The sequence below is a fragment of the Otolemur garnettii genome, unplaced genomic scaffold (assembly GCF_000181295.1).
Source record: "Otolemur garnettii isolate 467f Iridium unplaced genomic scaffold, OtoGar3 scaffold00037, whole genome shotgun sequence".
Taxonomy (NCBI): domain Eukaryota; kingdom Metazoa; phylum Chordata; class Mammalia; order Primates; family Galagidae; genus Otolemur; species Otolemur garnettii.
In genome coordinates, this window is record NW_003852432.1 from 10,859,873 (window position 1) to 10,881,933 (window position 22,061).

The 22,061-nt window shown below is 41.7% G+C and overlaps 1 protein-coding gene across 4 annotated transcripts in view; it reads right to left on the reverse strand.

Annotated features, from left to right (window-relative positions):
- The window catches only part of ST7 (suppression of tumorigenicity 7), a 272,254-nt gene that overhangs the window by 11,423 nt on the left and 238,770 nt on the right, over positions 1–22,061 (reverse strand). For 2 of the 4 annotated variants that reach the window (XM_023513216.1, XM_023513215.1), the window contains one exon: positions 9,039–9,174. In XM_023513216.1, the coding sequence (XP_023368984.1) occupies positions 9,039–9,174 (136 nt within the window). Of the gene's footprint in view, positions 1–9,023; positions 9,175–22,061 lie in introns of all 4 variants that reach the window. The other 2 variants (XM_003789794.2, XM_012805156.1) reach the window with 1 other exon arrangement.

The following is a 22,061-nucleotide window of genomic DNA, read 5'->3' on the forward strand; positions in this document are numbered from 1 at the left end:
TGATTATCTGTATTTTGATGATATTAGGCCACCTAAATTCTGCTTTTGTGGCATCAGATGACATCAGGCCTCACACTGAATTATGACTTTCCAATCAATCCATCCTTTCCCATTATCAAGTGTGTTATTCTTCCTGTTCCAATGTCATCGGCGTGTTAGTCTCACTGTTCTATGAACACTGCTCATGGAGGTAATTTTTCTTCCACAGATGTCCTTTAACTACAGCATGCTGTAGACATAAAATATATAAGCTAGGCCCTGCCCTGGGAATGTCAGATAACAATCCTTGCCTTCGTGTACGTCAGTGAGGAATGGTGGCAACACACAGCAATACTTTTAGTTTTAAATGATACATTTTGGGGAGTCGTAGCTCTATCCTCAGCTGTGTAATTACCAAAGCTTCTCAAAACGCTGTCAATGTACATATTTATCTTTTGTGTACTTATTTCAAACAGGAATCAGAAACAAAGAATGTTCTCCCTCATGAGAAATGACAAGGTCCCATTGTAACCAGCATCAGTGCACATATGGTATTTATTCTGGTGTCTGAATATTATTTAAAAGTAAAAACATTATGTATGTGATCCCAGCATTTGGAATGCAGTCCATCTACACCACAGTGGTATCACTCTGAGGTTACAGCACATTGCCACGGAGAATATAAATCACTATAAATGTGGGATTAGAGCAGAGCCAGTTTGCTGGCAGTTTGCTGAGGTAAAAATGTTATCAATTTTCCTCTCGTAACAGAAACCTCTTAAACAGAGATTAAAACATTAAAAACACCCCCAGACTTTAACTCTTCTTAAAATGAAAGGCTCACCCTTGTTCAATCAGACCTTTGCTTTCATGCAAACAAAGATGACTTTTGCCCGTGAGAACAAGCAAGAGGGATGTTCCTTCCACAGGTTGTTAACACACAAAGATCACTGGCAGGAACCAAATCTCTCGCTCATTAGAATTAGACTTTCAAGAGAACAAAAAAACCTTCGCAAAAACAAAAACAGACCTTTTAGTGCCTTTTATAGAATACACTAAAATCTCTTCTGGGAAGCATTGAATTTAAATTTAAACTACAGCACGGCAGGATTTTAATACCATTTCCCATAAAGGATGGCTGCTATGAAAGCATCTGAAAAATGTGGAGAAACCTACGTGGGAAGTTGTTTCTTTTTTCTTTTTGAAATCCAGATACTCCATGTGCCGAAGACTGTTGTAATTAAGAATCTGTTCAGGGTCACATGATATAAATAAACCCTCAGTTTTCAAACTGGCTATAAATTTGAATGCTAAATTTTATTCAAAATTGAAGTCATTGTACACTTCAGGGAACAATTTTTTTAAATGAAATAGAGGAGTGCGAGATCTTGAGAGTGTTCAACCATAGAAATCTAATGGTTGGTTGGTGTCTTTTCAGTCAAATGCTAAATGTTTTTACTCCAGTATTTGGCATGCATACAGGATTTTGTGCATCAACTTAGTCTTTTTCTTCTTCTAATTGGTTCTGGCCTTTTCTTGTTTCTGGAGTGTGGAAACACTGATTATATACAGCTTCAAAAGGGCTGTACACACATTTCCTGGATTGCCCTCCACCCAGGATTGTAAAGATGCTTATGGTGCTCTTAAAATCTTTCTTTCTCATGTCAGTTGTCATTTACATTGAGTTCATAAAATAATATTAAGATCTTTGGCTTCACTAAACAAAAGCAAATACAATTTCTGCTTGCAATTCTATCCTTTACCCACCCTGCTGTGCAGGGTCCAGAAAAGTATGAGATAAGCAGGGGAGGTGTGCGGGGAGCCGGGAAGAGGCGCTGCATAAGCCTTGCCAGCTTCACCTCCCACCTCCTGGGCCCTTGTGCTGCTAAGACACGCAACTGCTCCATGAAAGCTACGTGGCTTTAGCTAAGTGTCCAGAAATTTTGCAAGTCCAAGTTTTAAGAATCTACTGATTTGGCAGTACAAATAAGAATGGTAAAAGGTCATTTGAACAAATCCTGTTTTGTGAATGAGTGCAGACCTCCTAAAAACCTTTGCCTAAGACAGCACACATTTTAGAGGAATTAAAAATATACGTGTATTTGGTAAAAACAAAACAAGAGGGCTGGGCCATTCAGAGTTAATACAAGGGATACAGATGACATCCCTACCTTTTCCTTTGTGTGCTATGCCTTCCCCTACTTTGATTTTGGTTGTGCCTTTGTTGAAGGGTCACGTTGAAACTAGGAACTAGTTCATGACCACATCGTGGCTCCCACAATTAGTGTCTGAGGCATGCCACTGTCTCCTTCTACCCTGACCAGACATGCTTTCTAGGCCCCAAGCCTGTGGGTGATGCCTCATCAGAGACTCTCTCCACCCACACTGGGGAAAGCCTCAACAGAACCCCAGGCTGGACAGAAGGATGAATTACACCAGTAAATTAATCCTCCCAACTATTTCTCATGACCTCTCACCCTAGTGATTACATAGATAGGAATGAAAGGTAATTTTTGATATTTTATCTGTCCGTGATACTTTTCAAAGAGTATCTCAGAGAACTTTATACAAGTTATTTGTAATAAAGAGAACTGAGTTTGAATACTAGCTCTACCTCACTCAATCAGTCATTCACCAAAATGTGAGTGCCTTTATATGTAATAAAGATACAAGGGTGAGCCAAGTATACATTGCCCCAGTAGTCATGAAGCTCACTGCCAAAGGCAAGGAACATGATCCAATAATCACAAAAGTAAGTGTAAAATTTCTACTACGATGAGTGCCTCTAAGGAGAGAGTGGTGGTGCTGTGCGTATCCACCAGGGGGTTAGCAGAGATGGTGGCTAAAAGGATGAGTAGGACCCTCATATTCTACCACTGTTCCTGGTTAGGTTAAGAAGCATCTGAGTTTTGGTGTGTCCCAATCTCTTTGATTATAACATGAGAATACCATGGACCTCACAAGGCTGGTAAAGGGACTAAGTGTGACAGTAGAGACCAACCATGCTTGGTGGCTCAATGAAGGTTCTTCTTTACCCCCCACTCCTTCCCCCCACTAGACCTCACATTCCTACTTTCTCTATCACAGCGGTTCTCAACCTGTTGGTCACCATCCACGGGAACTGTATTAAAGGGTGGCGGCATTAGGAAGGTTGAGAACCACTGCTCTATCAGGTCACACTGTAGCTTGTGAGTAAAAATGCTGCTCACTTATGAACAATTAGAAATGCAAATTATTAGAACAGAAAACAACAAATTTTATTGCAAATTTTATGTTCTCATTTTTGACTGCAATGCAAGTAACAGGCCATGAAGGCCACTCATCGCTAGCAGGGATCTAGATGTAGCAATGGAGAAAATTCAAAAGTCAAAAGGCAAGGTGTGGTCAACGTTCTTTCACCATCTAGTTGTGCGGCCTTGGGAAAACCACTTTCCTCTGATTGGATCAAATGATGCAACACTCCAATTGTGAAAAGAAATTCTCAGGGTTTTACAGCAGACTCAGTGACTTGTTAATGACCCTCGTATTCTACCACTGTTCCTGCTTTCATGATAGCACGGCTTATATCTGTGCTGTCTATACCATACTAAATATGTATGCTGCTTATATATAGTGAACACACACATTGATATTTCTCTCAAAGCACTTCAGAATCTTATTTATCTTGGTACCCCCACCACAATGCTTAGCACAAAGGAGATGCTCAATAATGTCCATTGAGTAAACTAATCAATGAATTAATGCACAGCCAGACAGAGACAGAATTTTCCTTTAAAAATGCAGGAGGATCCATATCAGAGCCAGTCATTAAGATAGTACCCGAAAGAAGCGAGCTGGCTCCACTAGGTGGGGAAGCATTGCTCAGTATCTGGGGACTGGCTATTAGGATATTAGCTATGACTCTACAGCTAGAGACCTCACTGATCATTGATTGCTTTCTCCCAAATTATAAAATTCAGCCTGGATCTACTGGGAGGTGGTTTCTCTTTAGTAGTCCAAAAGGTGGAGGAAAGATTTGGTTAGAGGAAATGCCCCTAGAACCACATCTCACAGTACGAGGCATTTGCCATCAGGTTCAAAGAGAATACATTAGAATCATAATCTCATCCTATGCTACAACAATGGGCCATTTTCTCCTCTCAAAGGGGAAATATAAATACTCTGCCTTAGTCCCCCTAAAAAACGCCACATTCAAATCTTATACATTATTTAGTAGATTCTTTGGGGGGAAAAAAAATCTCCAAAAAGAAAATAAAGAGTCTTACTTGGTCAAACAGGAAAAATGGAAACAAAGAAAAGCTAAGTAATTCACCCCATGGCAGACTAGTCTTCTGATACACAGAACTAGAAAATTAAAGTTCACAGTTGCGGTCAGCAGGCAACCCTGCTTCATAAAATAAATGTAGCCAAAACAGAGCCTTGAAAAGATCAAGGTCAGTGGGAGATAAGGCCACACCACTATTTGATACAGGTAAAAACAGAAGATGTGCCATTTAAAACAGGGCCCCATAAGGGACAATATCATTATGAATAAGACCAGTTCAAATGAGACCCTTTATTCCTGTGTTTTTTATATTCAACTCATTCTCGCAGTGGCATGCATGTGTGAGGCTAACCAGAACCTACAGTGTTCAAAATAAATATAATTCAGATAAGGTGGCAGCTGCAAAATGAACTAAGAAACATACTATACAATCTTAAAAATTAAAACTTTTGCCCTTTGTTAATTATCTTGACTTTGAGGAACATAATGTGTAATCTCAGAGGCTGGGACAGTGATGAATCAAACATTTTGGAAACCTTTGAAATGCTGATGTATTTGTGGTTGAGGATTTCGGGTTTTTTTTCTTAAACCACCATATGTTTCAAACCCAAACAAAATCTTCCATGCATCAGCTGGACTTAAGTGTTTTATCAAAAATGGGAGTTTTTCCAGCTTGACTGGTAGAAAATTCACTTAATTCTACTAATTAAAGATGACTAATAACCAACATAATAAATTCATTTAAAACCAAAACAAAATACACCTCCACTCCTGCCCCCTTACCAAGACTTTTGACAGAACTGTTTTCATCTTTAAAAGATAAATTGACTAGTAATCATTTTTAATGTGGAAACTGGTGAAATTAGATACTGTTACCTTTATCTCGTAATTCTCTCTCTAAAGAAAAAGGGAAGTGGGAAGGAAGTTGGGGAATGGCCTCAGATGTCAGAATGAGGAAAAGAATGATTCCAAGGAGAAAACATCCTGAGGCTGGGATGTCAAGAGGCACCACCAAGTGGTGTGTGGGGGGAAGTGCAGACTCCTCTGCTGGGGCGCAGGCAATCCTGGCCAACAGCTCAACAGCTACCCCCAGCCAGTCACCTGGGGTGGGCAGAGTATGGCGTTCAAGATCATCTATGCTTCATAGTTTCCCAAAACCAGGTAAATTAAGTGAATGCTACTATAAATAGCTGAGATGGGATTCTAATCCAAGCCTTCTGGTTTAAAATCCAGAGCTCTGAAACTCCACTTAGACTGGACACAGTTCTAAAAATGATGTCAAAAAAGAGTGCATACGATTGTCTGGGGTTGGACGGGTAATTCTTCTAAATTCCTTGACAAATTTTTTTGTTTGTTTGTTTTTTTAAAAAGGACCTATAGAAAGGTAATGGAAGATTATTTTTCTAAGTATGTATACATATTTATGCTTATAGAAAATATATATATGCTGTGGCAGAAAATTTGAAAAATACAAATATGAATAACAAAGAGAAATCAGTTACAATTCATTAGTAACCACTTAAAACAAGTGTATTTATTTCCAGTCTCCCTCCTTATTATGTAAGTAAACTATATAGTATGTATTTTATAAAATTGGTCTTGTTCTCTATTTAAAATGTTTAAGTCGATATTAAATAAGAAAATATTATTTTATATAGGATGATTTAACTTTTTAATCACTAGAAAGAGACCAGGTGTGATAAGTATACCACAGCCTGTAAGACGTGACATAAATTTACGTCACGGGCTTCTGAGCAAATGTTTTAGAGACGACTGATCCTCGTCTCCTTAATCTATACAGTGCAGAGAAGGCAAAGTGAATGTGGGTTTACATCCTGTCTCTATCAACAGTGGCTGCAGGACCTTCAGCAAGTCACTGATCTCAATGAATCTGTTTCCTCTCTGGGAAAACTGAGATGGCTATCTCTGACCTGCCTAAATTTTGAACATCATGGAGAGGCGTTAGTGAAATGATGTAAATGAAAACCCTCTGTAAACACCCTGTGATGCAAACATTCTTCAAGGTTCTTGGCTTTCCCAAGCGTTAGTAAATACCTCTGCAATTCTCCTTTCTACAATTGAATGCCATGGCTCTCTTTTTGAAAAGGGACGGGCACTATAACTGATTTTGGCTGGGATCACAATTACCTGATTTTCACAAACATTTCCCCAGAGTGGTTCCTATTGATTTGCAAGGATTAAATGAAAAGCATCCTTTTCCTATAGGCACTTGATTGCCCTGGTCTGCTGGGTTATGTCTAAAAATCTGCACTCTCTTTTTATCCTAATAAAGCATTCTGCCAATCTAATTTGAAGAAATTACTTTCCTCCTACTACGCCCCTGCTTGACTTTGCAGCTCTCTGCATCACTTCACATCTCTCTCAGCTCATTATCCTTCCAACTGAGCAGGGGATCTGCCTCGTTGTTATCTGATTACAAGAATGACTGACTAATTTCCAAACAGAATTTCCAGGTACTCCTCACAGGATTTTAATTTTTTATGGTGATGTCATTCCTAACACCATGTCTTGACACCCCTTCCCTGTCCCTTTTGTGATCCTTTGCATTGGATGGGTGACTTTCTCATTAATCAGGTCCAACTGATAAGCTTCCTCTATTATTATTTCCAAGATGACAGCTTACAAATATTTTCTTATTTGGTAAACCGATTTGCCCGTTTAATTTTCCCACAACTAATACTAGGTGAGGCCTTTCATGTTCAATCCTGCTGGGCTTTTCTGCCTCTTTCTCATGCTTACACAAAACTTCCCTTTGTCTCATTCAGCTAGAAACCTTCCGTGCAACAGGAAGCCCAAGCCAGAGGGGACTGTGCACAGGCCCACACACAGCCCACCTGGCACAAGTGAGGCGAGTGGCACGAGTTGGGGTGACTTGGAGCCACATGTGGCCTTCTAGATCCCTGAGTGTCGCCTTTTGACTGAATCTAAATTGTACAGAACAAATCCTTTTGCTAAAGGGATTTGTTTTGTGAAGCTTGCTTTCAGGTGAAGGGCTGCAGCTGAGGACATGGAAGGCCACATGTGGCCTTGAGGCTGCAGACTCCCCACCTCTGCCTGGAGTACATCAGTGCACTGAACCAGTGGGGCTGACGTCGATCAAATCGACATGCTTCAAGTTACACACAGTAAACCAAATAGGTAGACCCACTATTAATTTTCTGAAGAAATATTTTCGGCTCGGCGCCTATAGCTCAACCGGCTAAGGCGCCAGCCACGTACACCTAAGGTGGCGGGTTCAAATCCCTAGCCCGGACCTGCCAAAACAACAATGACGGCTGCAACCAAAAAATAGCCAGGTGTTGTGGCGGGCGCCTGTGGTCCCAGCTACTTGGGAGGCAGAGGCAGGAGACTTGCTTGAGCCCAGGAGTTGGAGGTTGCTGTGAGCTGTAATGCCACGGCACTCTACCCAGGGGGACAGCTTGAGGCTCTGTCTCAAAAAAAAAAAAAAAAAGAAAGAAATATTTTCAAAACTAAACAAAAAACGCTCAGTCAACTTGGAGTTCCGTCTCCGTCAGCTTATTTTCACCCCATCCACTCTGCTCCCTCCACCTCCCTTCCTGCACCAACTTGGATTCCTGTTGGGTTAGGGAAGGGCAGGAAAAGGGAGGAGCAGAAGATTATCAGAATGAAAATGGAAGCAGCAAAGATAAACAGAGTGAAAGGATTAAGGACGTTTGTGAAGCTGCTCAGACAGAGTAGGGGTGAACTAGGAAAAACTTATCAGAAAACTGTTTCTCTTCCTCCTGAAAGGGGGGCAAACCCCATCTACATGCTGTACTTGTTTTGCTGCAGTGTCAACGCACATGTTGTCTAATAATCTATAGTCTTGGGCTTTTTCCCTTAATCTACATCCTCCCAGACGGCCCCACCTCTTACATTTCTTCACACAGTGGCCTTGCTTATGACCCTGTCCTAGTTCCTCAAGGCCTGGTTCAGCTCTCATCTGACTCATAAGGTTATGCATGACCCCTCCACCCCATGACCTCTCCCTTCTGAAAATCACCCAGCAGCTGCCATGTGAGGATGCCTCATCTACCACGGCAGCCTCTTCTCCATACACAGAATGATACTATTTATAAAGAGCATGTACTCAGATTTTTTGTTGTTGTTGTTGTTGTTGCAGTTTTTGGCTGGGGCCAGGTTTGAACCCACCACCTTCGGTAAATGGGGCCGGCACCCTACTCCTTGAGCTACTCAGACTTTTTTATCCCCACATCTATCTACCAGGCATTTATCCATTCACACACAAATGCTACATGTCATACCAAACACCAAGAGTTCAGTGCCCGCTGCTCTTGTTTTGAAATATAAATGCTACGACTTCATGTGTAGCTAACCTAGGTCCCAGGGAGGATAACTGTGGCTCTCAGCCAGCCCTCCCATAAAGGCCATAGAAAGGTGTAACTGGAGTCCGGCACAAGGCCTAACCCCCGTAGCAAAGCAAAGATTACCATATTGCAGTAGGGTCATCTGAGTCTCAAGGAGGGCTTCAGGGTGGTGGAGGGCTCCTCTGCCGGACAGCCCAGAGTCACCCCATCTGTTGCATAAACTTACTTTTCTGGGCTGTGGTGGTGGCACAATCATACGCACCAGGAAGTGAGAGAGCCTAAGTCATTAGCTGTCTCCGTTCAGGGAATCACAGAAAACAAGAGCCATCTATATGTAAATCTTCAGTATTTATCACAAATGCTCAGGGCAAAAAGACTTTACCGTCTTTTCATGCTCATAAGAAGTGTTTCAAAGAAAGAAAATTACTTACTGCCTTCCCACGTACAGTGTAAAAGATTCAAAGCCCCTTCCACCCTCTTCCAGTGCGCCAGATGAAAGAAGGCGTACGCTATTGCTTCACTGTCTCCTCTCTTCAGGATGTGTTCTGGGGGTAGGATTAGGCTTTTCATTTCTAGTAGGTACTGAAAGAAAAAGGCAGGAGACAGATGTGTTAATACATAGTAATTTGGAATTCAATATCGAAAATGGAGAGGTTGATTTCCCTAAAACCGCAATTCATAAGCATTTCATCAAACCTGCAACCTCATTACTACGTTTGAAGGCAACTACTAAAACATCCAGCAATCCGAAGTTTGCTGACAGATGCTTAGCCTTGTGCTCATTTCCTACAAGGAAGATCAGAAGCTTGCAGGCGAAGATATTCTAATCAAAGAAATATCTTTAGCATCAAACAGCATAAAGGAAAATGTAGAAGACACAATAATTTGGTATAATTTCAGATTCCAGAATGAAAATATATAAAATGGACACGTGAAGGTTAAGAAGTTATGTGGCTACACCAACTGCACTAGAAAGATTTGAGATTGAGCAGCACGGCTCGTTATTTTTTTCTATACAGATCTATCAAGGAGAAGGAGCTCATCCTCGTCGTGAGAAGAGCCACCCACAGCTGCTCAGGTGCTGGGGGAGGAGGGGTGCCAGGCACGGCCCAGGAAGAAGGAGAAGGGGAACCATAAGACTCAGTGTGATTTCTTTTAGATCCTTTCCCAAAGACTTGGGGAGGAGGTCCCCGGTTTATGCCTCTTCCTTCCTATCATCTACAAAGGAGGTGGGAGTACCCAGCAAGGACCGTTATTCTTCCTGGGGGCTGAGGAAATTCTATGTTTCCATTTTTATTCTTTCTATAGAATAGAAAGGGAGGCAAGTTTATTAATAGAAGAGTATTTTATATTTGCAAATGTCAACTCTCTTTGCTGCTGGCTTTGTCTCTGTGCTCCACTCCTCCCCATCTCCCCTTCCTGATCTATCCCTAACACACACACACATACACACCCCACCATCGCCAAAGACCAGAGCAGCCCAAGGATCTCCTTTATGACGGAGATTGGCAGCCAGTGCAGGGATGTGTTTAATTAAAATGGGATGGACACAGCAAAGTGCTATTAGAAGAGATGTCCTCAAATTTTAATGTCAGAAAGAACTGCCTGTGGATTTTTCTGTCTGTGACCATTTATGAAAGAGCATGAAGGGTGAAACAGTCCTGCCCTACACAATGCGACCATGACACAGCCATCGATGTTTCCTTATCATCAAGCTGAGGATTTAGACCCTTTGGCCCCCACCCAGTAGCCTTTACGCCCCCTCCCCTGCTGACACACAGTGGAGCCCAGTACGAGGCCAGAGGACACATTTGGGCATCTTGGCTCAGCAACTGAAACTTTCTTCTCACTCTGGGTCAGACATTTAAAGAAACCTCCAAACCTTTGGCCTCAAAGCAGAAAAGGTAGGGAAGTGAGGGAACAGCAGAACAGTGAGACAGTCGTCAGGTCTGGGGGACACGTGGGATAAAGCCTTCCTCGACAGAAAGACCTCAGTAGAAGGACCCTTTCCAGGCCAGTCCAGGAAAGGTATTTATTATTTTGCTGGGAACTCCTCAAGTACGAGTTCCCAAAGAACTCTGGCCACTTGAGTTTTTCGATTCTATAAGCTACTGCTTCCCTCCGACTTCCTGCACTTAGGACCAGAATATTTTGGGAAAAGTAATGAAGAGAATTACCTGGCAATCCAACCAGCACTATGTTCGTAATGAATATCAACCATGACGTAAATATGAAAGGAGGAGTTTAGGTTCAGAGATACCTGGTTATCCTCACATGATTTTCTTACCTTACCAGAAGCCATTATAACATACATTGCTAGTGAGTCTTAAAAGAGCTCAAGGCATGAGAAAGATATATAACTTGTAAAGTGCTATGGACTGTATTGTTTCAGAGTATTTTAGAGAAGGGAGATCATTTGATTACCCCTCATAATTATCAGGAAAACAAAAGAGAAGTTTCTTTCATAATAAGAGCCCTAGAATTAAGATTTTGGTCTGAGTTTCTAATAATTATTCATAGCCACTCTGCCTATCAAATAGCCATTTGTTTGTTTGTTTGTTTGTTTGAGACAGAGTTTTGTTCTGTTCCCCCCACTGGAGTGCCATGGCATCAGGCTAGCTCACACTAGCTTCAAACTCCTGGGCTCAAGTGATCCTCCTGCCTCAGCCTCCCAAGTAGCTGAGCCTGTAGGCGTCTGCTACAATGCCCAGCCAATTTTTTAATTTTCCTTACAGAAAGGATCTTGTTCTTGCTTAGGCCAGTCTTGAATTCCTGTCTCAGGATTATCGGTTTGAGCCACCACATTAGACCAAAATAACTACCTTTTGGCTCAGCACCTGTGGCTCAAGAGGCTAAGGCACCAGCTATATACACCAGAGCTGGCGGGTTCGAGTCCAGCCCGGGCCCGCCAAACAACAATGACCGCTGCAACCAAAAAATAGCCGGGCGTTGTAGCAGGTGCCTGTAGTCCCAGCTACCTGGGAGGCAGAGGCAGGAGAATTGCTTGAGCCCAGGAGTTGGAGGTTGCTGTGAGCTGTGATGCCACAGCACTCTACCCAGGGCAACATCTTGAGGCCCTGTCTTAAAAAAAAAAAAAGAATAAAATAGCCATCTTTTAAAGAAAGGTCATTGGCCAGGTGTGGTGACTCATACCTGTAATCCCAGCACTCTGGGATGCTGAGGGAGGAGTATTCCTTGAGCTCAGGAGTTTGAGACCAGCCTGAACAACAGTGAGACCTCACCTCTGCTTAAAAAAAAAAAAGCCAGGTGTTTTGGTGGATGCCTGGCTAATTGGGAGACTGAGGCAGGAGGATCACTTGAGCTCCAGAGTTTGAGGTGCTATGGTATAGACTGAAGCCAGGGCACTCTGGCCTGGGCAATGAAGGAAAGAAGGGAAGGAAGGGAGGGAGGAAGGGAGGCAGGAAGGAAGAAGGAATCATTCTATATAAAATTTGAAACAAACTGAATATGAAAATGACGAGCTTATGTGTCCCAGGTATACAGAAATCTCTTCAAGGCCCTTGAGAATTGGATGGTAGCATAAAGAAAATTATAAACTATCATTCCTTTTATTTCTATAATTAGGAAAGGTTTTCAAAATCATTTTTTAAGCATCTATGAAAAATCTCCTCTCTTGGCCTAAAGGACCTTCAGGAATAGGGGCACCTGAGAAGCAGAGGGCCTGGTAAGTACCCACATTCGTGGGAGGAGGTGGGGCAGAAGCAGCTTGGCAATGGACTATGGCATTCAGAACATCACTGATGGGAGGTGCTACAGATCTGTGGTGTTCATGTTCAACACACATGTAGTAGCTTCTGCCACACAGGGCTATTTAAATTAATTAAAATCAAACAAAATTAATGTCCAGTTCCTCAGTCTCAGGAGTCATTTTCGAGCCCTCAGGCACTGCAGGTGGCCAATGCCTCCTGTACTGGATAATGCAAGAGGCATTTCCATTATTGCAGAAAGTTCTTTTGGACAGTCAGCACAGTCATTGATTGCTGCAGACAATGGTTTCCAATCTTCAAATAACTGGATTAATTTTTAACATGAAAACCTCTGGCCAGGTGCTATGGCTCATCTGTAATCCCAGCATTCTGGGAGGCTGAGGCCAGGGGACTGCTTGTGACCAGGAGCTCAAGACCAGCCTGACCAACATAGCAAGACTTACTTGTATCTGCAAAAAAACAGAAAAATTAGCTGGGTATGGTGGCTTGTACCTATAGTCCCAGTTACCTGGGAGGCTAAGGCAGAGAATTGCTTGGGCCCAGGAGTTTGAGGGTGCAGGGAGCAATCCAGCCTGGGCAACAGAGTGAGACCCTGTCTCAAGAAAAAAAAAATTCACAGACATCTATGACAGGAGTCATTAGTGTAGTATCTACTGACTGAAAACATACCATATGACAAAAAGCTACAATAAACATCACGAAATCTAAATTCCCTGGGGAGCGTACTGGCCACCAGGGCATCCATATAGAGTGGGCTCCAGCAGTGTGCGTGGGAGGCTGAGAGCTTGCTCAGCCTGTGGGCTGAACGGGACGCACAGGGCTTCACAGACACTGCCGCCGCTGCCGGTCCCAGACCCAGACCTGGAGGTAATGCTCTGTTTCCCCCACGTTCTCTCTAATCGCTGGGCCTGTGTACTTTTCACACACACCCTTGTATCAGTTTTCCATGTGTCTTGCTTCTCAGAGGAGCCTCACGGGCATAAAACCTGGTCATCTTCATCTTAATTTCTCCTCTTATACCTCCTACAGATCCTTGAGGTAATATTGAAAAAAAAAAAAAAAACTGAATTAGATCGAAATTCTACTTCCCAAGAAGTCTCTCACAATGAACACCCCTGGCCTAATCAGCGTCACCAGGGCGACTCACCAAGGAAACTTAGCTCGGGCTTCCTCTTATCTGTTTAATGGCAGAGCAGAAGAAGGTTATGCTTAGAAGGGAGACTTATCCTCCTTTACGGGTCCAAACAAAATGTTGGCCCTAACCAAATGATGAGGGCTAATAACAACAATGTGTTATGTTTTTGGCCAGGCTTAAAATGGCTGGCAGGATCAGTTCTCCACATGTGCAACATTTAAATTAGAAAAGCATGGAACAACATTTCACATCTTACTTGTCAAGAGAAAAATAAATGAAAGAGGGCAGATCCCTATCCGCAAGTATGCAGAAATCAATTAGAATAACTGCAGCTCACAAATCAGAGAACATGCTCTGGCTGTCTGGAATAATGACTTGGTTTCTATTAGCTAAGCCAGCGTTCCGCACCGTCTTGCTCACCATCCTGCCTCTACTTCCTTCCTAGATTCTCGAATCACGATGTTCTTGAAGCACCGTGATTCTAAAGGTTTCAGAAGCTTTTCAAAATCTTTGTGTTAGGATCTAGTTCCTTATGCCTCATATAGGAGCATATAAGGTCAGGTCACACAAAGAGGAGCAAAGGGCTGTGGTCTTTGGGTGTGAGCAGCACCTACCCATGGAGGAATCTGAGCAGAGGCCGGCTCACCTGCCAGGAAGGCTGCACAAGAGGTTTGGCCCTGCACAGGCTACTCCAGGTAACTGCTAAAGTCTCTTTTGTTATGAACTTAAAACTTTATAATCATTTGATTGAAAATGATCCCAAAGTTATCCTGCACATAGATATTAATGCCAAAGAACTAATCTATAACCCCCCTTTTGGGGATTTTCAATACCAACAATAGCATAAGTCATATGAAATTCATTTGCATAAGTATGGAAATAAACAAAATGTGAAAGAACAGGTTAATTAAATTATAGCACATTTAGACGATGGCTATCAAGTTGCTCCCCTGAACCAGGTATGCACGAGCATATCCTAGCATGGGAAAATGTTCTCATGATACATTGTTAAATGAAAAAAATCAATGTCCTACAGAAATATATGTAGATTATTATTTTGATAACAAATATGTTTCACAATATTTAAAAAAAATAAAAGGTCACGGAATGAATGTTCATGGTGCCTAAATATTTGATTTAACAGAGACTAATTTCTTTTGGGCTCTTTCTGTACTTTCTAAGTTTCTGTAATAAATATTTCCATTTCTCTGTGTTATGTATGTATGTGTACATGTGTATGTATATATGTAATACAAAACTATTTTCTAAACTTGCATCAAAAACACAAAAAAGCAAACCACCCCCCCAAAAAAGTGGGTTTTTTTTTACATATGCTGCAAGGCTTTGGTACAACTGGCTCTGATAAAAGGACCTAAAACCAGAAAAGACATTTTTAAAATATCAATTAAATGTTCAGAGGCTACATATTCTGAGTTTCAGTGTTATTTACTCACTGGCCTCGATAAGATACACAGCAGTATCTGCAGGGAACCAAGGCTCATTCAAATCACGAGTGTGATGGAGAGTGAGGCACACACCACAGGGGTTCCCTGCCTCACCTTCTCCTATCTGTCATATGCCACTGGCAACTACTTATTGGGATTCTGTCTCTACTATTTCACTATAAGACCTTGGACATGTTATTTAAATTCTTCAAACCTCAGTTTGCTCATCTGTAAAACTGGAATAACTGCTGCTTTTAATTTTTGAAGATAACATAAGTAAGGCATTCACACAATACGTGGCACATAAGTGTTCATTGAATACTAGCTATTTTTGCTGACAACAGAAAAAAAAAATGAGATGTTCGTATGATGTAGAGGTAACTTGTGCCTAACGTGTGTGTGTCCCACAGATAGTGAGTTTTGCTTCTAGGTAAAACACTTTAGCAATTTTATCACAGCAGCAGATGAGTTGAAGATAAATGGATACGAAAGGTCACCATTTGACTGATAGGAGAGCAAGCACAAAGCAAAGCTGAAATGCCAAATTTACCCTGGAGTTACTCAAAGGTCCTCATCACAGGTGCCTTCTTCTACCTGGTACACTCATCTATTCATCACTTACTTTGCTTCCTTCAAAATACACGTGCGCCCATGTGGTATCCCAAGTACAGATATGGGGGAGGCCACCGCTTACCCAAGGATGTGGCTATGGAAGGACCCATACTTTACCTCAAGGGCTTAGATATGAATCAGGCCAAGCTCCTACCTTGATGATCCATATCTGTGTAGGAATACAGGAGGAAGAGAGATGAAGTAGGAAGGAAGGAGAGAAAGAGAGAGAATGCATAGACAAACAATGAATTCAACATGATGGGTACCTTTAGTAAGAGGTGCATACATAGCACTAAGGAACAAATGGGGAGCACTGTGTCTGAAAAGGCTTCACAGCTAAAGGAAATTATGAGTCAACTTTATTAAATAAATAAGAGTGTACACTGCAAAAATGGGGAAGAGGATTTCCAGAACAGCATCAAAGGGCAAAGCAAACCAAAGCATCAAAGGGCATGATCTGTTTACAATGTGACGGAGTTTGAGTACTAACATAATGGCAATCCCAACACTGATTAAGCATTAACACATGCTAAGCATTATTTCAGTTAATCCTTATACCTATCCAGTGAGGGAGCTAATATATGTATTTCACAGCTGAGAACACGAAGGCTTTAGGAAGTTAATTAACTTGTCCAGGGTTGCCCAAGTTGCATGTAATAGAACCTGCATTTGAACCAGGATATTTGCACCTCCCAAGGGTGCAGGCTATAAAAGTCCTTCCATGACAGGCTCCAAATGCTGTGGAGAGATCAAATCGGGTAAAGTTTGAGAAAGGTGAAAGGATCTGGTGGCCTAGGTGTGAGTGACTTGGGTAGAGGTGATTTGGTGGACCTGACCTTGGTGGGAGTGGCCTTGATGGAGCAGCTGAAGTACTTTTTGTTAAGGAGAGACTTATTAGAAACTTTCTTATTCCTGAGAAATGTGGCTAAAAACTGGTTTCTGTTTATTTTCCTCTGGGTCATATTTCTACAATACATTCTCCCACTCTAATCCAAAAAAGCTTTGGAACAAAATATGACTCAATTCAAAGAAATTTATATTGAAATAATATTTCTAAAATGTGCCATTGATATATAGTATCATAGACAGTCTGCTAGGGTATTTTGAATTTCTGCTTCCACGCTTCAAGCATTTTTAAATGCTAAAACCCACTACACATTTTGTTTCCTAAATTGGATTAAAAAGCAATTTTATACTCTGTCAATCAGCTTTACCAAGATATAAAGGGAGGATTGCTCTAATGTTTACATGAAATAGAATTTCCATCACTATAACAACGTCTTGTAGATACTCCATTAGCATATACAATTACCAAGATGTTTTTCTCCACAAGCCTCTTGAAATCCCCATGAAATTAGAGTTTCTAGATTAATATTAGTTGAGCATTTAAAATAAAGAAAGAAAAGTAACTTTTTAAAGGGAATGTGTTTCTGTCATAACATTGTTCAGCCTTTCCTTTCTCATTACTTTCCATACTTCTTGATTTATAATTTAAAAACTTAATATCTGTTAACTTAGGGCCTCATCTCAATATTCTACTGATAACACGCCCAGGCTGCCCTGTGGTAGAATGTGTTTCAGGAGTGTGGCCTTCTGTGCCCTCTGCTGCCCCCTGTGGGCCCAGTGAGAAGAGCACAAGGTTTAATAGTTCAGAATCTGGGGCAAACTTAAAATGAAAGCTACCCCCATTGATACTGGTGGATTTTTCTTGAGTTTTATTCCTTAACAGCTCTACCCATAACACCCAGACATCCCAAGGAGCTGGCACTGGCTCCCACGGCCCCTCCTAGCTGCTCAGAGATGTGAGGCCTCCAGTTCTCTGGGTGGGACCTCTGAGACTTGGACTTTCTGGCTAGTGGTGGGTCACAAGCATTTGCTATTTTCTGAACCCTATGCAGAGGTGCCTTATGGTTGCTGGGCAAGACTTCTCTTCACAGTTTAAACCAGAGAAGTTCTACTTTTACTTGCTTATTTATTAAACTTTCCAATAAAATTGCATTAGAAAGAGGAAAAGAAAATCGGCTTACAAGAAAAGGAAAAGTTTTCTGTTTTCGCAGAAGTAAAAGCTAAGCTACTATGGGTGGTTTAAGCACAGCTGGCCACAGGGGCATCGTGCCTGGTGGTGAAGAGGATTTGAGACTTGGGGGGCCCGCCTTGCTGATACTGACCAGGGCAGACTTTCCTATCAGCCAAGGCTCAATTTGGGAGACTACCATGTCCAAGGTTTTCGGAGTGCAGTGGGAGGTTTGGGTATTCTGTACACAGACTATTCCTTCTCTTTCCCTGGGGGTGAATAGTGGAGGTCACTCGGCCCCTGGGAATGAAAGAAAAATAACTGCTTGTTTTTTATAGGCCGAAGAAGAAAAACTTGGAAAAGAGTGAAAACTTAATAGAATCTGGAAACATTTTGCTGGGGGAGAAAATGATGAGTTCAGCGTGTGTGTGTGTGTGTGTGTGTGTGTGTATGCATGCATGTTTGTGTTAGGGAATGTGAAGGTAGCCCTATAATCTCCTTACTGAGAAAGGTAAATCTGAGTTACAGCATGGTGAAAAAGGAGAATCCTGGGCCTCTATGGCTGGGTGGATGCCCTGCCTTTGTAAAGGTTGGATAATGAAAGTGGAAAAGGCATGGATGGCCTATGCAGCAACATCATTCATGCCCAGAACTACCTTACAGGCCTGTTCTACCTCAGACGGAGGGGAAGAGACCAAGGGGAGGAGGAAGGGGAAGGGGCCTGAGTAGGAGAAGTTTCACCCCAGACATGAGTGCTATGTGGGGCCAAGGACCTGGTGGAATGGGATGGCGGAGAGGTTCTATGCTCAGAACAAGAATATAAGACATAGGTCAGAAATGGCAACTCTTCACCAGCCACAAAGAAAGGACTTACCAAGCAGCTATAAGCTGTAGAATCCCTGAAGACAACAGCTGCAGCCAGAACATGCTAGAGCCTCCCCTCAAATCTGGAGGCCTGGGGGACCCTGAGGGTACTCAAGGTCAGAGGCATCGTGGTGCCACTGTTACACTCTCTGGTTGGCCTTCTGCAGGCTAGGGTGGCCCAAGAAGTACCTGCTAATGCATGTTTCTAGGCAGCCTCTATTTCCACCTAGCCTGCAAGCACAGAAATAGAGTGGAAAATTAAAGGGAAGAGGTGATGAAGGGGCCGACACGTATTCAGCACGTACTGGATGAGTTATACAATGTAATTGCATTTACTTGTCATCAGCCCTATGGAGCCATTACTTTTATCCCCATTTTATCAAAAAGGGGATAGGCAGGAAGCTAATTAACTCCCCCCCCCCATACTTCCTTCTGGTCCAATGGGCAGGAAGTAGTGAGAGTCATTGTTCTGAACACTCTTTTTTTTGGTACTGAACACTTTTGGACCCTTCCAGTGAGACTTCGCAGCTCTGTCTACTTTTAAACCACTTGCTCTGTCATTATAATTAAGGTATTTTCCCAGTAATGATAATAATTCTATATAACAGGGTCTGACAATTCAGAGAAGAAAACTATAAACAGCTAACAGCATTTTACCTTATTAGTAAAGAAACGGAGATTAAAAGAACCAAATTCCATTTGTACTTGATAAAATCATAAATGTTCTTGTTTTCCTTCTCTCTTTTCGTTCTTCTTTTTCTAAATAAACTGCTCAGTGATGGTAAAGGTATGATGAAGGTGAAGAGGTCACCTGTGAGTGTAAACTGCTACAATTTTTGTGATAAACAATTTGGCAACAAATACAAAGACCCTTAATGTGCTTCCACACGTGACTCTGTAATTCTCCTTCTGTAAATCTACCCTAAGGAAATCATCCTAAAGACTAAGAAATATTTATGACAAAAGTTGACCTACCACAGGTCCTCAAACTACAGCCTGCAGGCCACATGCGGCCCACCGAGGACATTTATCCGGCCCACTGGGTGTTTTTCCTGCTGCTGCCTGTCCTGCTTAGCAGCCAACTCGTCCCGGGGCCCACAGTCCGGCCCTCCAATGGTCTGAGGGACAGTGAACTGGCCCCCTGTTTAAAAAGTTTGAGGACCCCTGATACTGTCAGCCTGATATCTACAAAGAAGACTCAAGGAGTGGATCATTCTTTTCAACAAAAGGTGGTGGGAAAACTGATTGTCCACATAGAAAAGAATATAACTGGACCCTTATCTTATACCATACATGGAAACCAACTCAAATGCATTAAAGACTTAAATATAACACCTGAAACTATAAAACTCTTAGAAGAAAGCAGAGAGGAAAAGCTTCATGACATTGGCTTTAGCAATGACTTCTTGGATATGACACCAAAGCACAAGCAACAAAAGTAAACACACAAGTAGGCCTACATCAAACTGAAAAACCTCCATATAGCAAAACAGCTAACAGAGTGAAAAGTCAAGCTGTGGAACAGGAGAAAATGTCTGCAAATCACTATCCGAGAAAGGGCTAACATGGGGAATACACACATGTAAGGAACTCTTACAACTGAAGAGCGAAAATAGCCCAAAATGGGCATAGGCCTTACACAGACATTTCTTCAAAGTAGATACACAAATGGCCAATGAGTATATGAAAATATGCTTAACTCACTAATAATCACATAAATGCAAATAAAAACCACAAGCAATTTTACCCTACATTTATTAGGATGGCCACCAATAAGAAAACAAGACATGTTGGCAAGTTTGTAGAAAACTTGGAACCCTGGTGCACTTTGGATGGAAATGTAAAATAGCGCAGCCACTAAGGAAAACAGTATGGAAGTTTCTTAAAACAAATCCAGAACAGAGTTTTTGCCATATGATCCAGCAATCCCACTCCTGGGTCTCCATTTAAAAGAAGTGAAAACAGGATCTTGAAGAGATATTTGCACTGCCATTTCACTGCAGCGCTACTGACAACAGCCAACCTTTATGTCCATGGATGGATCAATGGATAAAGAAAACGTGATATATACATACACCGGAATGTTACTTGGCCTTAAAAAAGAAGGAAATCCTCTCATACGCTGCAACATGGGTGAATCTTGAAGACACTGTGCTAAGTGAAATCAGCCAGTCACAGAAGGACAAATACTGCATGATTCCACTTATATGAGGTACCTAAATGGTGTCGAGTACAATGGTGGTTGCACAGACTAGAAAGAGTGGGAAGTAGGGAGGAAGAAACAGAGTTTCAATCATGCAAGATGAAGAGCTCTAGAGATCTGCTATACAACAACGTGCATATAGTCAACAATAACGTATTGTACACCTTAAAATTTGGTAAGGGGATAGATCCCAAGTTATGAGTTTTTTACTACATACACACAAAAAAGAAGTATCCAGTTACAGAGATTGTCTTAATGGGATTTGAAGGGACATGGACAAAAGACTTGACCCTTGATGTTAAGTTAGAGGATAGCCTTTCTAAGGGTTTAAGAGTTTAAGAACTCTGAAAATCTGATGATACTCCCCAAGAAGCAATAAATATACCTCTAATACTTAACCATAAAGTCCAAGTTAAGATATCTATGATAATTTTTTAAAATATTAAAGTATAAGTATTAAAATGCATGGGAAAAAAGGCCAGAAGAAAATAGCCATAAATATAACTAGGTAATAATATTATGATTTCTTTACACTTTAATATTAAAAAGAATTTATTTTTATAATAGCACTACAGAGGAACCAGCATGTTTAATACTGCCTATAACAAACAAATAATTTAGCCTCTTTTTTTGAAACTCGTTGGAAAATGAAAGTTTCTATTTGGCACCCTGAAGGAGTTAAAGTAACATCCTTCAAAATGAAAACGTGTCTCCTTACAGCCATAGCCTTGCAGTGTAGCTGAAGCGCACTAACAGGGCATAGTTAGTTAGTTCAGGTCTGTGTATTGAATGGATCATGGACAGACATGTCTCTCCCCACCCACCCCAAGGTAAACTGTGAAATTGCTGAGAAAGAGCAAGGTGAGTAGGGGATCACAGTTACAGGAGAAAGGACACAAATCCAATAAACTCTAAAGATGAAGGGATACAAGCAGGATGACAGGAGTCCTTCATTGGTCCAGCATCATGAGTGACATTTTCTTTTAAAAATAGAAAATACCCACTATAAATGCAAAGCGTCTATTTTAATCCCATTAAATGGAAAAGCATCCCCTAATGGACTTCTCTGCCTTCTTGAACTGTGTGTCTGATTCTTGAAAATTACCATCCTCATGAATACCCCAATTGTTCTCAAAAGGGGGTAAATGGCGAGTTCATAATCAGTGCACTCTAGTGAGAAACCAGAGAGGAGAGGGGTTGGTCTGACGAGGAGGAACAGGCTTCCTGGTGGTGACTGCTCGTGGTGCTGGAGTGAGAAAGAGTAGGATTAGAAGGAGCAAAGAGGGAAAGGGAGGAAGATGTTTCTGGAATGATGAAGAGATTATCAGGAGGAGATGGAGAAAATGAAAACCAAGTTTGTTCAGACTAGGAACAGTCTTTAAGAATCTACCAAGGAATTTCTAATCCCCTTCTGTGGGCGGTGGGGACACAGCTGCAACCTCTCAGAAGGGAGGGACAATTTTATTTG